This window comes from Ursus americanus, chromosome 12 (genome assembly GCF_024610735.1).
Source record: "Ursus americanus isolate L20-20 chromosome 12, mUrsAme1.1.p, whole genome shotgun sequence".
Lineage (NCBI taxonomy): Eukaryota > Metazoa > Chordata > Mammalia > Carnivora > Ursidae > Ursus > Ursus americanus.
The window spans coordinates 19,597,113-19,614,568 of record NC_142138.1 but is presented as its reverse complement, the minus strand read 5'-3'; the positions used below and the strand labels follow the sequence as shown (position 1 = coordinate 19,614,568).

The following is a 17,456-nucleotide window of genomic DNA, read 5'->3' as shown; positions in this document are numbered from 1 at the left end:
GTGGAAAACAGAGTAGTGGAAAGAGGAGTAAATATCCTTTTTTTGCTAAATGTAGAGCATTTTCTAAACTCCTCATTGCAATTCTGTAGAATCTCTCTTTATTCAGTTCTAGAATGTTTTAGGATTTCATGGACAGAATGAAGAAAGGATAAGAGTAGAAGGCTTTTTCCTTTTTCCCTTCACTAGACCAGTTTCAGGGTCCCTGCCTTTGAACGCCTGGCTAAATTCTGCTACACCAGAAACTACAGCTGTTCCTGGCTCTTGACTTAGATGGCTGTTACCTAAAACTTAGAGGCATTTTCTCTTTCAGGTTATTTTCGAAAAAATAATGTAGATAAAAATATTTTGGATTAGCAAAATTCCCATTTACTATAAACACTACTTTTTCTTTCTATATGATATTGCAAAATGCTTTCATGTACATCATTTTATTTTTATCTTTACATTAACCTTGTGAACTACCTAACTCTAGTAATATTATATTAATTTTACATTTAAAGAGACAGGAACAGAGTGGCTAAATGAATCTCTCATAATCACTCAACCAAATAGTGAGAACTGGACTAGAACCAAAATCTCCTAATATAGGATGATAATAATATGAATATCATACTTAGAATAATTTTATACTTTATTTCATATTTCCACTTATTCACAGCATTATTAGTAAAAACATTTTTTCAAATTGATAAAAACAAGCAGCTTTAATTAGAAAACAATACATTACCATTGTGGATTTTGGTGCCACTTCTACTGCAAATATGTTGAGTCCTCTGTTGTTTATGCAGTTTTTACTTAGTTCATTGTTGACGTGAATAACCACTTTATTATCTGACTACAAAAAAAATTTCATAAGTTGCTAGTCCTTTCTTTAATAAATACAAATAAAATGATTATTACAAAACACTTCATAAGTCTTGTGATAGAGGTATTCACAGGGTCTGTAGAAACATAGAAGATATTATAGAAACACAGAAGCATTAGCTCAGACTGGGTTAGCAAGGAAGACCTTATGGAAGAAGCAGTACTTGAGATAATAGATCACAGATAATAGATAGTCTCTAGAATAGACAGGAAGCAAGAGAAAGCAGAATGAAGCTAGTGAATGTAAGAAATGTAGGTGCCAAAGTATTCTCCTACTAAGAAAGCTACAAACACTCCCTAATGACTACAAAGGGGCAGTAAAATATTAGACTACTTGGATTCATTTCTCAGCTCTACTACTCAGCTTGTGACCTTCTGCAAGTTATTTAACTTCCCCATACTTCAGTTTCCTTGTGTGTAAAATGTGGTTAGTACTTACCTCATTGGGTTGTTGTGAGAAGTAAATGCGTTAATAAATGTAAAGTGCCTGACAAACGGGAAACTTTAAAATATTATTATTACATCATTTTAGTGCAGGGAAGTTTAATTTTCCTTGAGGGAAAGGAAGGAGATGGAGGGTTGAGAAATAATCTAACTACAGAACAGAGAAACTGTGGTAAGATAGTGACTCCCATCCACCCTTTTAGTTCTAATAAAACATAGAGGGCAGAAGGGAAGGCATGTTGTATCTTAGGAATCACCCTCCAAAGCTTTACAATCCACTTGAAGATTGGAATTTCCTAGCTGGGGACCCTAACGGCTTTTATCAAGTCCAAGTCCTCTACCTCATTTTCAAGATAATAAATATAATCTGGACCCAACCCACCTATGTTATTTATCTTTTTAGTACTCCTCCAAATAAAGTTTTCTGTTTCTGCATCATGGATATTCCACTATTTCCTCTATTCTTCACATTAACCCTCTTACATGTTACTACTCACACTGTTTCTCTGCTTCTAACGGCTATCTCTGCATATCTAATCTTAGTTTGTCTCCAATCCCATACCACAGTCCCCTTCCCCTCATCACAAGTCCTTCCCCAACTTCTATAGTTCAAACTAACATCATCAACCACAAGAGATGCAAATACAGTAAAACTACTGCACAAATAAACAGTTCTATATAATTTAACATTTAATTATTCTCTGATCTCTCTTGAGAGTATTAATTTTGTCTTCCCAACTAGCCCAAAAACTCCTTGAAAGCAGAAACCATATTACACTGATGGTAGCCTCTATTGTAACTAGAAGAGTTATTTAGTTATATAGTATATACTCACATTGACTCCATACTCAGCCAAATCTTAAGCACTTTAAGAAATTCATGGTAAGTATAAAAATAATGTAAGTCTCACTCAGGAACTAAAAGAAGCCAACAGTCCTAAAAATCCAGCCATCTTGAGTAAGATTTTATGAAAATTTATGTTTCTAGAAAGCTGGGTATCTCTAAGCATTTATGTATGTATTCTCTTGGCCTGCAATATCAGTAGTAGCAGGGACGGTAGCTAAAGTTAGCAATAATTGGCTTGATAAGAATAGGTCCTGAGCAGTGGAATATATTAGATAAAATGATGACAGTCTATAGAATTTCTAATATTTCAAAGTGTGGAAAAAGTTGGGTTACATTTTTTCTTTACTTTGTTTATATTTCTTTAAAACCCAATATGTTATTTGAAATAGTTATGTATGTGTGAAGATTTTTAATAACAAACTAAATAAAATACTTTGTACCCAGGTTATGCTCTATCTTCAGAGATCTCCAAATATATAATTTTCCCAATACAATTATCTCAAACTTTTAAAAATGCATAAAAATTATCATGCTTAGTTTGAATTAGAAACCTGAGAAGAATTGCCCATTATAAATACTATTAATATAACATGATATTAATTACTGTGCAAGAATAGAGTAAGAAAGATGGAACATACTAGTAAACAATGCAGTTATGAGAACCACCTCATAAATAATACCTTGTTTTCAATAACTGATGTTATCCAGGTGTCACGCTTATAAGTATGTACAATTATATTTTCATAGCCATCCATTACCCTGGCATCGCCTTTGTTAAGGACAGATTTACAAATGGCCTTCTCAAGTTGCCCACTGCATGCTTCCATATGGACAGCTTTAATTCTTGGCTTGCATTTGTCTGCATAGATATCGATGACAAATGGGCATGCCTGATAAGAAAGAAAAAGCGAACCTTGTTTTAGCCTTCTGATAGAATTAAAAATAAATTATATTATTAATATGTTTATCATATGATTTAAGAAGATATACTGTACATTCTAGCTTGTCCTCATATACCTTTAGAAGAAGATTTTAGTATCATGAATTCAATAATAAAAAAGCAAAAATTATGACTTTTTTGTTAGCTTGTTAACTGACAATGTTCACAGAAAAGGAAAGAAAACTATAATCTCAAGCAAATCAGTAATACCACCTATCACCACAGGACCACCCCTCCATTTGGTTTAAAACTAATATATGGCATATTAGTTATTTAATTTCCTTTTCTAACTTTAAGACTACAGAAAGAAATCATCAAAGGACCCTAAAAGAATTATTATATTTACAACTGAAACTTAAGTCATGGCTATAGAGCACCTAAAAGAATGTAGAAAAATAAATTCACAGTTCAAAGTTAGCATAAAAGCACCTTTAAAATCTGAGATCTAAAGGATATTCTGCACTTGGAAACGGATCTTTCTAACATCTACCTTTTAGTCTTTACCATAGCCAACATGGTAATGCACACAGGCACCTTTGTGTCTCTATCCAACGAAGTCCTCCTGCCTTGGTATATTCCTGCTACTCTGATCATCCGATTCTAGAACAAATAAAGCTCTTTCCATGTCAGAGACTTCGTGCATAGTATTCTATCTGCTTGGAAGATTCTTTCACATCTTTTTATATGGGTACCTCACTCTCTTCCTTCAGGTTAAGGCTTAAGGGTCACCTCTACTGAGAGAGTTGCTTGGGTCTCCCAATCTACTTCCCCCTTGCACTATTCTTCTCTAGTCTGGTCTCTGGCTTGTTTCTTTCAAAATGTTTTTTAAATGATTTTATTTATTTTCCACTTAATTAATCATTCTCCTTCATGGACTGTAAGTTCCGTAAGGGCAGGAATTCTGACTATTCTACTCATCATTGATCCTCAGTGCCTCTTTATTACAGACTCACTACATGGTAGGCATTCAATAAATATTTGTTGAATAAATAGTGAATTTACACATACTGATGGTCATCTTTTTATTTGGGGGACAAAAGATAAATGTCTGAAGTTAGTAGAACATCAGCAGAAATTTTTATTTTTAAAAAAGTTTTTAACGACTCCAAACTTTGGCAATAATAAAGTCATTTTTATAAGAGCAACAGTAGAGTGAAACATCATTGGACTAGAAAACAGAAGATGTAGGTTTGTAATTGGATTTTGCCATTTGCTAGCTATGTGACCTGGGGAAGTCACTTAACTTTATGAAGTTTAGCTTCTTCATTGAAAAAGTGGGAATAAATAGTATATATTCTGCCAAGGGTTGTTGGAAATATCTAATAGGTAATGCATGAAAATATTTTACAATGTAGACTTCTAAAAAAAAGAGAAGATTATTTATGATAGTTATAGGAATATATAAATATATAAATCCTTTGTCTTTATATTTATTTTATTTTAATTCCAGTATAGTTAACATACAGTGTTATATCAGTTTCAGGTGTACAATACAGTGATTCAGTAATTCCATACATCACCCAGTGCTCATCACAAGTGCCCTCCTTAATCCCCATCACCTATTTTCACACATCCCTCCCACATACCTTCCCCTAACTGAATCCTTTAAATCGTATGTTACCACACATACATCCCTATCACTAATGGAAACTACCTAACATTTTTATGCCAATTAGTTGATTATGAATTGTTATTTTCTCCTTCTTGTATTACTGTTTGCTGGTATAACATTCTCAATCCAACAACTCTATAACTCTTACTGAATGAGGACAATGTTTTCACTGTTATTCTGTAAATCAAAAGTATCCATGCCACGAACAGAATTTTTGGATGCTCCGGTACCAAATCCTTACTTAATGTTGTATGTGGATGAGTCTTATACTAAAGAAAGAAACGAACAAAAAACACTACCGGACCTGATATACAGTAAGTTGCCTAGTCTCTTGTAAAATCTGTTTCCTTACCATGAAATACAATTAAAGGACTAAATTGTGCCTCTCTCAGACATAAGAGAGTAAAATATATAAACTAATAGCTAGTATGCTCTTAGAATAACTGACTTTTTAAAAATGCTATTGAACCGAGGGGGATTTTTTTCCCCTCTGATCAAGTACCCTTTAAAAACGAAGAAGGGGGGGGCGCCTGGGTGGCACAGCGGTTAAGCGTCTGCCTTCGGCTCAGGGCGTGATCCCGGCGTTCTGGGATCGAGCCCCACATCAGGCTCCTCTGCTATGAGCCTGCTTCTTCCTCTCCCACTCCCCCTGCTTGTGTTCCCTCTCTCGCTGGCTGTCTCTATCTCTATCAAATAAATAAATAAAATCTTAAAAAAAAAAAAAAAAACGAAGAAGGGCGAAAAAATAACAAAAATAAAATAAAAATGAACAAGGGGCACCTGACTGGCTCAGTCAGTAGAGCATGTAACTCTTGATCTCAGGGTCATGAGTTCAAGTCCCATATTGGGTGTAGAGCTTACTTTGGGGGGAAAAAAAAAAAAAAAGAACAACAAATACATTATTTGATACCTAAAATAATGGCCATAAAGGAAAAGACTCAAAGTAAAAGAAGTTCCGTAGAAGCTAATATGCTATATTACAGGTACTGTATAAGTATTTTAAAAGTACTATAGAAACACTTTAGAAATATTATAGAAATACTTTACCAGATCATTATACTAAACAGAGTATTCCGACTAAAATCCTTACATAAAACAACAAAATAAAACAAATCACGGAGAAGTTTAAGGTATATGCAACAAAACAGATATGCAAAACCTGGCCTCTCAAATTCTGAAACACTGTGTACGATCATATTCTGAAAACCATGAGAAGATCTGGCAAAACCACCTGGTATTAGATAAAATCTTCCATGAAACAACTCATTCCAAAAGGGATAAATTGGCTATAATATTAATCATTGAGGAAAAACTTTCCTAAGATAATGAAGGATGTGGTTAGCCCATGCTTTATCTGTAACTAAATTAACCTGGAAAAATTGTGGTACATGAACTGAGACTATGCTCCAGAAGACTCTCTAAGCATTTCCAAATTGATTTTATACAGTTGATTCTTTCTCTATGATTTATGAATATGTACTTCTAACAGTACATTTATTTTCAGGATGGGTCAAAATATTTCACTATTGAAAAGCCACAACCAGGGCACTGGCTGGTTTGGTAGAGTATGCAACTCTTGATCTCGGGGTTGTAAGTTTGAGCTGCATTTTGGGTGTAGAGGTTACTTAAAAATAAAATGTTCATTTTTTTTTTAATTTTTAAAATTTTTTAAAGATTTTATTTACCTATTTATTTGAGAGAGAGAGAGCCACACAAGTGGGGCGAGGAGCAGAGGGAGAGGAAGAAACAGACACCCCACTGAGCAGGGAGCCAGACGTGGGGCTTGATCCCAGCACGCTGAGATCATGACCTGAGCTGAAGGCAGATGCTTAACCAACTGAGCCACTCAGTTGCCCCCAAAATAAAACCTTTAAAAAACAAAACAGGGGTGCCTGGATGGCTCAGTCAGTAAGTGTCCAACTCTTGGTTTCAGTTCAGGTGGTGTGATCTCATGGGTTGTCGGGCTCTGGGCTCATCAAGGAGTCTGCTGAAGTTCTCTCTCCCTCTCCTTTTGCCCCTCCCTCAAATGTGCACGCTTCTCTCCCCTCTCTAAAATAAAAAAATTTCATTTTTTTACTTCAGAAATCCTTCTTGCCTATGGTTTCAAAGGTCGATAACATTAGTAAATGCTATAAAATATCTTAAATTGCTCTTAACTGATTTTTCTTACTAAGTGAAAGCATGTGTAGTAGATACTTTATTCATAGATTAGATGCTGATTTTACACCATAGGCAGAATGTGGTATTCACTGAACGTTAGGTTAAAGTAGGATATAAAAAGTTAAAAGTTATTATAACTATTCACCTCCTATTCTTAAAAATGGCAAAAAAATTATAGAGAACTTTTCAGAGAAGAGGTTTATGAGGGATTTTGAATGATGTCAAAGCTAGGACTTAAACCAAAGTCTCCATACACCCAAAATGTAAAGTTGTTGATGCTAGTGTTACCCTCCTAAGTTAAGTTGATTTATTTAGAGAAAGGACAGATATTATTTTTAAGAATATGAACAGGGGCGCCTGGGTGGCTCAGTCGTTAAGCGTCTGCCTTCGGCTCAGGGCGTGATCCCAGCGTTCTGGGATCGAGCCCCACATCAGGCTCCTCCAATGGGAGCCTGCTTCTTCCTCTCCCACTCCCCCTGCCTGTGTTCCCTCTCTCGCTGGCTGTCTTTCTCTGTCAAATAAATAAATAAAATCTTTAAAAAAAAAAAAAAGAATATGAACAACAAATGCACTGTTATCTGGTACATGGCCCGAAACTCATAAGTTCTTTATTTTACACCTGATGCAAAATACAGAATTTAAGAAGTCCTCATTTTTATTATTTCTCTGGTTTACTGCAAGTCTTAATAATGATAGCTAATACATACGCAATGCTATATATAAGCCAAGCACCATTCCAAGTGTTTCACAAATATTAACCCAAGAATCAGAATTCCAATTGTCATACAGACACATTCCCCTTAGTCTTAGGCTTTATTCTGTTAGGACAAAGAATTCCCTATAGACATGAGACTTTAGCAACTAAAATAGCCATCACCAATTAAGAAACATAATTTTTTAATTACCAATTTTTTTTCTGCATATCATATGCTCAAACTCTTTTGTTTCTGAATTACTTAAATGTTGGAAGTAACTAAATTTCATGTAAGAACAGAAACTTGCATAAACTAGCAGAAACACACTGTTGCACTCACAATTCATTCATTCATTCAAGTTCAAGGATTTGAGTGCCCAATTCAAAAGTCATGTGTCAGGACAATGTTCATGGAGTAAAATATTATGGACATTAAGCCCATTGTGAAACTTTTACATTGCTTTACCTCTGTCAATTCCAGAGCTTTATTGTAGCCCATTGAGTGCAGAGTTACCCAAAGGTCACGAGGATCTCCTTCTCGATCATTGGCTTCCATTAGATTCAGATCCATAAAGCCCTGTCTTGTTAGTTCATTCTTCTTTGTATCAAAATTGTCTGTTAAAACAACCAAAAGTTTCTTTGTTACGTAGTTTAAGATTGATCTGTTTATTTCAGAGAAAGAGAGAGAGTGAGTGGGGGGGGGGAGAGCAGAGGGAGAGGAAGAGAGAGAAGCAGACACCCCACCAAGTGCAGACCCCAAAACAGGGCTCCATCCCACGAACCTGAGATCATGACCTGAGCCAAAATCAAGAGTTGGATGCTCAACTGACTGAGCCACCCAGGTGCCCCTCTTATATAATTTTAAAAGTAATACATCTAATAAAAGGCCTATTATATATTATTACTCATAAATATTTATTTTAAAGGGTGCCTTCCTTATGAATCCATGAACAATATAAAAATGGAATGAAAATGGCTCAAAACATGTTAGTGAGATACCATTTCAATTTCCCACAACTCAGCACAAAGCACCATCATACTACATGATTTGGTTTTCAAAAAAATCAGAAGTTATAAATAATGCAAATATATTCCAAAATTAAAGGAAATTGTCATTTTTCTGGGTAAGTCCCAACCTGCTTGCTTATCTAGAGTATATACTGATACATATTTTTAAAAATTAAAATGCTTCATATATGTTTGCAACCTAAACCCAGGAGAACCTGGATGAATTTGACATAATACCCCCAAAACTACTAGTGTTTCAAAAAGGGAGATGTGGATGGTGCCAGGTTTAAGGAGACTGCTATATGCCTAATTACTCTAATTTTAACCAAATTGTCCCCTGTCCTTATTCTGTTGACTGCCCTACAACAAGAAAGATTTTATTTTCCAGCTTCCAATTGTAATATACCCAAGGAAAACAGTACTCTTTGAGATACCTCTTTTGTATGCATTATTGTAAAAAAAGCAGCAGAGACATAACAATTTAAAACTGATTGACTGATTAATAGTTTAATAGTAGTATAATAGATTAATAGTATTAATAGATAAATAGAAAATGTTTATAGAGTTTGGAAAGTGACAAAGAACCTTTTCAAGGAAAAAAAAGTAAATGTAGATTACATTAGATCATAGAAACGGTAGCCATTAAACTGGGGGCTGGAGCTACGATGTAATAAAGCAAGATGAAAAAAATAATAATTGATATCGATACAAAGAAATCATTACTTTCAAGAAAAATGTATCTAGATACTGTACTATAGAGACTATCAATAAGTAATCTACTCTTAAAACTTAAAATTCTCAATCCTCCATTACTTTTTAAAAATTCATTAATACCCAACTTCAAGACTTTCTTTAAAGCTATAATACTTAAGACAGTGTGCTAGTGGCAAAAGATTAGACACATAGATCAGTGGAATAGACAGAGAAACCAGAAATAGACCCATACAAATATACTGAACTGATATTTGACAAAGGAGCAAAGTCAATTCAAAGGAGAAAAGATAGTTTTATCAATAAGTGGTGCTAGAACAACTGACATCCACAGGCAAAAAAAATAAATGTAGACAAAGACCTTACATCTTTCACAAAAATTAACTAAAATGGGCCATAGACCAAAAGCACAAATCTATAAAACTTCTGGAAGATAACAGGAGAAAATCTGGGTGACTTTGTGTTTGGCTACATGTTTGTAGATTCAACACCAAAAGCACACAAACCAAAAAGCATGACACATGAAAGGAAAAAATGGTTAAGCAGGACTTCGTTAAAATTAAAAATTACTGCTCTGTGAAAAACACTATTAAAAGAAAAACCACATACTGAGAGAAAATACTTGCAAAACACAGCTGATAAGATTCATATCCAATATATACAAAGAGCTCTTAAAACTCAATAGTAAGAAAATAAACACCTCAATCAAAAAATGAGCAAAAGATCTGAAAGACACTTCACCAAACAAGATATACAGATGGCAAATAAGCATATGAGAAGATCATATGTTATTAAGGAATTGCAAATTAAAACAACAAGATACACACCTATTAGAATGGCTAAAATCCAAAAACTAACAATACCAAATGCAGACGCTCATTCATTCCTGGTGGGAATACAAAATGGTACAGCCACTTTGGAAGACATTTGGCAGTTCTTTCAAAGTTAAACATAGGTTTATTGTACCAGCAATCGCTGAATTGAAATGAATTGAAACAAGTTGAAAATTATATATGCAGAAAAATATGCACAAGTATTTTTGTTATTAAAGATTTTATTTATTTGACAGAGAGAGAACACAAGCAGGGGGAGGGACAGAGGGAGAGGCAGGCTCCTTGCTGAGCAGTGAGTCCAATGCAGGGCTCAGTCCTAGGACCCTGGGATCATGACCTGAGCCGAAGGCAGATGCCTAACCAGTTGACTGAGCCACGCAGGCACCCCTGCACATGCGTATTTATAGCAGCTACGCTCATAATTACCAAAAAGTCAAAATAACCAACATGCCTTTTAATAGGTGATTGAATAAACAAACTATAGTACCTTCATACAATGGAATTATTACTTAGTGCTAGAAAGAAATAAGCTATCAAGCCAAAAAAAGAAATCTAAATACATACTGCTAAGTGAAAGAAGCCAGTCTGAAAAGGCTACATACTGCATGATATTCCAACAACAACGTACTCTGGAAGAGGCAAATTATAGAGACAGTAAAAAGATCAGTGGTTGCCAGGGGTTTGAAGGGATGAATAGATACATGAGTAGGTAGAACACAAGGGATTTTTAAGGCAATGAAATTATTCTGTATGATACTGTAAATAGCAGGTACATGACATTATACATTTGTCAAAATCCAGCGAACTATACAGCACAATATAACCCTAATATAAGCTATGGATTTTAGTTAATAAAAACACATCAGTATTGGTTCATCAATTTTAACAAATGCATCAAATTAATGCAAGATGTTAAAAATAGGGGAAATCTGTAGAGGGTAGAAAAGGAATATATGGGAGATCTAGTTAATCTTTACTATGAACCTAGAACTGCTCTAAAAACAAAGTCTATTTAAGAAATAATAAAAATTATGGTAACTTTAAGTATAAAAAAGTTTATTAAATTATCTTACAGATAAATAATACATTTTCTTATTATTAAGGAGGATGGATAAAATTATTATGTATGACTAGAAAAATAAAATCTTCGGAACTTAAAAAGCCTAATTCTTTGCGGTACTATTAATGTTGGTGAAGGAGACATTCCTTCTAAATCATTTTTTAAGTCAACCAGACTTGGGGAATTTTTTGTAGCAGACTATTTAAGGTTCTGGAATTTAACTACCTGGGTGTGAAACTCAGCTGTGAAATTTTCCTACTGTTTGATCAGGTGACTTACCCTCTTTGATTCTGTCTCCTTATTTGTAAAATGAGAAATAATAGGACATACCTCAGAGAGTTGATGTATAGAAGTACTTCCAGCTGAAGGCACCTGGGTGGCTCAGTCGGTTAAGCATCTGACTCTTGACTTCGGCTCAGGTCATGATCTCGACTCAGATCATGATCTCACAGTTGTGAGACTGAACCCCGCATTGGGCTCTGGGCTGGGTGTGGAGCCTGCTTAAGATTCTCTCTCTCCTTTTCCCCTACCCCCCCCCCCCACTTCTCTAAAAAAAAAAAAAAGAAGTACTTCCTACTGGTATATGGTAAATTCTCAAAAAATGTTAACTATCAATTCTACCAATGAAATTAAATTATTTTTTTTTTAAGTAGGCTCCACACGGGACCTGAACTCATGACCCTAAGACTAAGACCTGAGCTGAGATCGAGAGATGGACACTTAACTGACTGAGCCAGCTAGGCTTCCCCAATTTAATCATGAAACTAAAATTTTATTCATCAAAAACTTTACTGTAAGAAAATTCTAATTATGATTCACTATCATTGAATGTGCTCTAGTGCCAACCATAATCAAAAGATTATAGCATTAAAGTTATGATGATTAAATCTTCCTAAAAATATTCTGTGTATTATCAATCTTGTTATTCAAAGTTTAAAAGAAAAAAAAAAAGTTTAACAGTATAAATCAATATGCATTTCTTGTTCCTGATTATACTATATAAACTTTCAGTTAAAAAGAGATCTATTTCTTGCAGGGGACCTGGGTGGCTCAGATGGTTAAGTGTCTGCCTTCAGCTCAGGTCCTGAACTCAGGGTCCTGGCATCAAGCGCTGTGTTGGGTTTCCCTGCTCAGAGGGGAGCCTGCTTCTTCCTCTCCCTCTGCCATTCCCTCAGCTCGTGCTCTCTGGCTCTCTCTCTCTTTGTCAAATAAATAAAATCTTTTTAAAAAAAGAGAGATTTTTGAAAACCTTTGTATTAATAATATTTCTACTTTATTTGCTATTTAGATAGACAGATTTATCAGACTCCCACATGGCTCACCGATTTTGCCAAGCCTAGACCATTTTAAGAACCAAAGGAGTAGGATACCTTACTACCACAGTGATACCAATATGTGAGTTAATCTGTCTCCTGACTGCATTCTGGCCTTCTTATTCTATGATCTATAGTTGGCTATGGCTTTTCGATTTTCCCCTTTGATTTTTCAGTCCTTGCCTTAAATATATAAGTCCTCCCTTCTTCCCAGACTTCTCCTAAGAGATAACAGAATTTGTCTCATCCTTTATTTTTCTTTGCCCATCTTGGCATTTTTGGTTTCCATACGTCCATGAATGTACTTTCTTAATTCAACTCAAACACAAAAAACTAAAGAATTCTTAACATACACAAAGAACTTCCTGGAGGGGCCCCTGGGTGCCTCACCAGGGTAAGCACCTGCCTTTGGCTCAGGTCATGATTCCAGGGTCCCAGGATTGAGCCCCATGTTGGGCTCCCTGTTCAGCGGGGAGACTGCTTCTCCCTCTCCTCCCTGCTCGTCCTCTCTCTCTTGCTATCGCATCTCTCTCTCTCAAATAAATAAATAAAATCTTTAAAAAAAGAACTTCCTGGAAACTGCTTAATTTTTAGTAAAACTCTAGCCTATTAGTTCTTTGCTGCCCTCTCCTGGGCACACTTCAGAGCTCTTGACCATTTCAGTCCCATTAGTATCAAGAGCTGGGACAAAATTTTTTTCCATTCTAAGCTCCAAAGATAATAGGCTAAAAATGAAATTACATTTAAGTAAATGATATTTTCTTTTTACTTAAATACAATACCATCAATTTAAGGAATACAAATGTTTGTGCTTTTATGGTCTATAAACAATGTTATTACTTCAAAAAAAAAAAGATTTTATTTATTTGAGAGAGAGAGAGAGAGGGAGTGCCTGAGCATGAGTGTGAGCAGGAGGGAAGGGCAGATGGAGAGGGAGAAACAGGATCCCTTCTGGGTAGGGAGTGCAATGTGGGGCTCCATCCCAGGACCCTGGGATCATGACGTGAGCTAAAGGTAGAAGCTTAACCGACTGAGCCACCCAGGCACCCCACAATGCTATTACTTTTTAACTGTCCTAATTGCCATAATAATATTCTATGGAGAGGTTTGACATTTTCCTTCTTAAGGATGAAAAGACGTTACATATTTTCTTATATATCCACTAATAAAAAGAAAAGTGCAGGGCGTCAGGGTGGCTCAGTCAGTTAAACAGGCTTACTCGATTTCGGCTCAGGTCATGATCTCAGGGTCGTGGGATCAAGCCCCACATCGGGCTCTGCACTCAGCACAGAGTTCGCTTGTTCCTCTCCATTCTCCCACTTGTGTGCTCTCTCTCTCACATAAATAATTAAAATCTTTAAAAAAAAAAACAAAAAACAGGAAAAAGACAAGTGCTTACCACGGCAGACAGCCCAAGCATCTTCATCACATTTCTCACCACTTGTTCTCAATTCAAAAAAATTATATTCTTCAAGGCTTAGGAGACCATTTCCATCTAAATCAATTACTTCAAATATATCTGATAAAGTTGACCTAAAATTACAAAAATAAGAAATTACTTGCCTGCAAGGCAACTAGACTAAAATAAAGTAATATCAAGGCATTAAATAATTTTTGTGAACTTAATGTATCCAGATACACTTCTTACTAAGTCTACTATAAGATAAACAAGCTTCTAAAACAACCATAGTATCTCAACACATAGTAGGACCTCAATGAATAGTAATTCCCTCCTTCTTTTCTCCTTTCTCCAATCTACTTTCTTCTTCCTCTTCTACCAGATATTACTGTATAGATCTAGGATGAGAGAACCACCTAAGTATTTGGATTTCATATTTGACAGTTATCTAAGTAAACAATTCAACTAGCAGGATCTATTTTTAAGGCAGTGCCTGGTCAGGTAGAAATCTGTAGATGTGTGACTAAAGTTGACTTGCCAAATGTGTGGAACCCAGAAATGAATGGCAATCCCAGATCTGTGAATGGAAAATCACTTTCAGATGCCTAGTGAATGAGTTGAGTTATTGAATTAGAATCTGGAGGTAGGGGTGGTGGCTGGCCAAAGGAAAGGATAGTAGACAGGCTACTGATCTATAACCAGTTTAGATGGTATAGTTCTAACCTTAATAAACAAAACTTACCTAAATTCCTTTGTAAGAAATAATTCCCCTGTTTCATCTCTATACACAAGTTGGGCCTCTTCAGTTATTGGTTTTATTTCTTTCCTCAGCCTACAGCCAGTTGTGGAAGGAATTAACCAGTAAATTCCAGGTCCTAGTTCACCAGTCCACCCAAACACCTTTTCTCAAAAGAATTAAAAAACAACCACCACCATGAGTCTTAATGACTTTTGATCTTTCTTCTGAAAGAGAAGCGTTAGAAGTAAATTATCAATATTCACCAACTCTATTACGCTTCTATCAATCTTTTACAGGCTTCAAAATCTTATTAATGGTAGCCCTGGCACAAGCCCATTAGACATAGTTCATAATATATTTTACAAACAAATGCCTAATACTATAATAGGTAAGAAGTCATATAATTTCTAAATCTTCCCCAATAATCTTCAAAAACATTTGTGATGCAAATATCTTCAACAAGAAGCAGAGATCTTAGAATAATTTTTCAGTTACAATTTCCTAGTTTGATTCAAACATAAGTATGTGATTTGTAAATTAGAGTTCAATAACCAAAAGTAAAAATTAAATATATTTCAAGAGTTTACTATTTGTATGAACTAGCCATGTTTGTAAGAGTACAATTATGTAGACAGAAGCACTGGAATTTTACTATTATTTATGTAATACGGACTATAAAACAAGATGGTAGAATCCCAGATAAACCTACCTTATACGAAATTCTTTTCCATCACACAGTATATTTATAGTGAGTGCCAGGACATTTGTACAAGAAATATTTAATTTTCCTGTTTCATAAAAGAAAGTCTAATGGCATCTCCCTATGGACCTTCTAGTTGTGTTCTGGAACCAAACAGCTACCTATAAAACCTAGGGGTTATCTATGTCAAATACATTAAATCTAAGCATTTTCTCATCGTGTATAACAGCTAAGCAAACAGCTATTTGCCCTTCAGAACAGAATCGCCCTAGGGAATTCTATTCAGTATTTTGTCCAAAAACTTTCAAAATGCAGTAGATCATCCTGGAGACTCATACACAAAATAAAGTTGCTTATCTGAATTCTGGGTTCAGCCCTATTTCTGCCCTCACAAGTCAGAGGAACCATAACCATCCTAAAGTAACCACATCCTATCCTGATACAACAAGTAATCCAATAAAACTAGGGTCATTTTGAAGACTAAAGATTGACCAAATCCCTCCTTGGGAAACCATAATCTTGTAAATTGGCCAGATGTAGGCTGATATTCAAGAGTGAGAAGCAGTTCCTGCTGCTTCCTAAGACATGTTACCCCACAAACTTCCCTTATCTCCACATATAACCTTGAACTGCCACTGCAGATGGCAAATGGAAAGTCTTTCATGGGCACAAAACTCTTCTTAAAGAAAGTAATTGTGAAACTAAAAATAAAACTCCTTTGTAAATATGACATATTACAGAAAAACAGAAGCCAATATAGTAAAAAGGTACATAGAAATTCATTCAAAGTTTATTACAGGCTTGCTATGTACTAGCATTTTTATACATGCAATATCATAAGAAAGTAATTTTATCCAAAACAAAATGGGAAAAGCTATTGCTTTAGACAATGCTTTATCTTGAACTTAACTTTGTAGTCAGTTCTGAAGAAGAGTTTCATCAAAACATTAACTTCTGTCATTTTATTTGTTTCTTGCCTATAACTATTCTTGTCTGTTAGGAAGCCTACAATAAAGACTTTTATACAACATTCCATCAGGGAAATGTTTGTCTGTCGTTGGACCTATATAAAGATTAAATATGATATTGCAGTAAGCCCTTGAATAGTATTATTCCTGTTGTTGTGTAGCAGATGTATTTTGTAGTCCTCATAAAATAAATAGCCACATTTATGTATCTCCCTCACATATTTGGCCTCTGAGTAAATATATAATTAGGAAAGATCAGAACAACCCCACGGGCAACATATAAAATCATTTAAAAGCATTCCTTCCGATCAATCTATTTTTGAACCCTATAATATGAGTCAAGCCTGAGGATAGTAATCTTGAAGTTTTTCTTTTTTGCAGTAGTAGTATAAGAAAGACAAACATCTAAAGCAACTTTTCCAAAGTCTTGAATTGCTTGTATTTAGGGGAAAAATCCACTGGCATCAATCATTTTTATTGCATATAAAAAAATGTTCACATGTGAGGCATCTGGGCATTTAGAGAAGAAGAAAGTGAAGTAAAATGTCACACAACTTATGTTATAAAGCCAAGACTACTAATCAATCCTCAGCTCTTAAACTCAGCAAACAAGAAAAAATCCATCACAATTAATAAGACACATATAATATGCATAGTGCTTAAGTATTGTATATACCCTAATTGGAGGGGAAGATACAAAAGTTAAAAACAAATATAGAAAAACTATTATTTTCCCCAAACTTGAGTTCATATTAGAGTTTTTAATTAAACATTAGGAAATAAATATGTATACTTCTCTATTTCGTAGTTCAGTAAAACACATGAGTTGTAGATTCGCTTGATTCTCATTTTCCTTAAGAATATACAAGGCAGTGTCAACTGATAACCAAGGGGATGGTTTTCCTATAAACAAAAAACCCAAACATCTTAAAATAAGCAATTACTACTTACTCTTTCCTATCTAAAAAAGAAGTTGGTGGTTTCTTCCTTTGGATTTTTTTTTAAATACATAACCCATTTTTATATAGAAACATCATAGCATTTTTAACTATATACTTGCTAGAAATATTGTCTATACCTACTTTCTAAAAAAACATAACTTTTCTTAAATTTATCAGAAAGTTGAGGTTGCAAGGCTACCAAGTAGCCTGAAATCCAAGGAAAA

At 34.9% G+C, this 17,456-nt stretch overlaps 1 protein-coding gene across 3 annotated transcripts in view; it reads right to left on the bottom strand.

Annotated features, from left to right (window-relative positions):
* EFCAB7 (EF-hand calcium binding domain 7) overlaps nt 1-17,456 on the bottom strand; it is a 51,037-nt gene that overhangs the window by 10,557 nt on the left and 23,024 nt on the right. For all 3 annotated transcript variants that reach the window (XM_087865963.1, XM_087865962.1, XM_045802166.2), the window contains exons 8-13: nt 17,085-17,194; nt 14,627-14,784; nt 13,885-14,018; nt 8,027-8,175; nt 2,835-3,044; nt 728-835 (exon numbers count right to left, since the gene is read on the bottom strand). In XM_087865963.1, the coding sequence (XP_087722089.1) occupies nt 728-835; nt 2,835-3,044; nt 8,027-8,175; nt 13,885-14,018; nt 14,627-14,784; nt 17,085-17,194 (869 nt within the window). The remainder of the gene's footprint in view (nt 1-727; nt 836-2,834; nt 3,045-8,026; nt 8,176-13,884; nt 14,019-14,626; nt 14,785-17,084; nt 17,195-17,456) is intronic.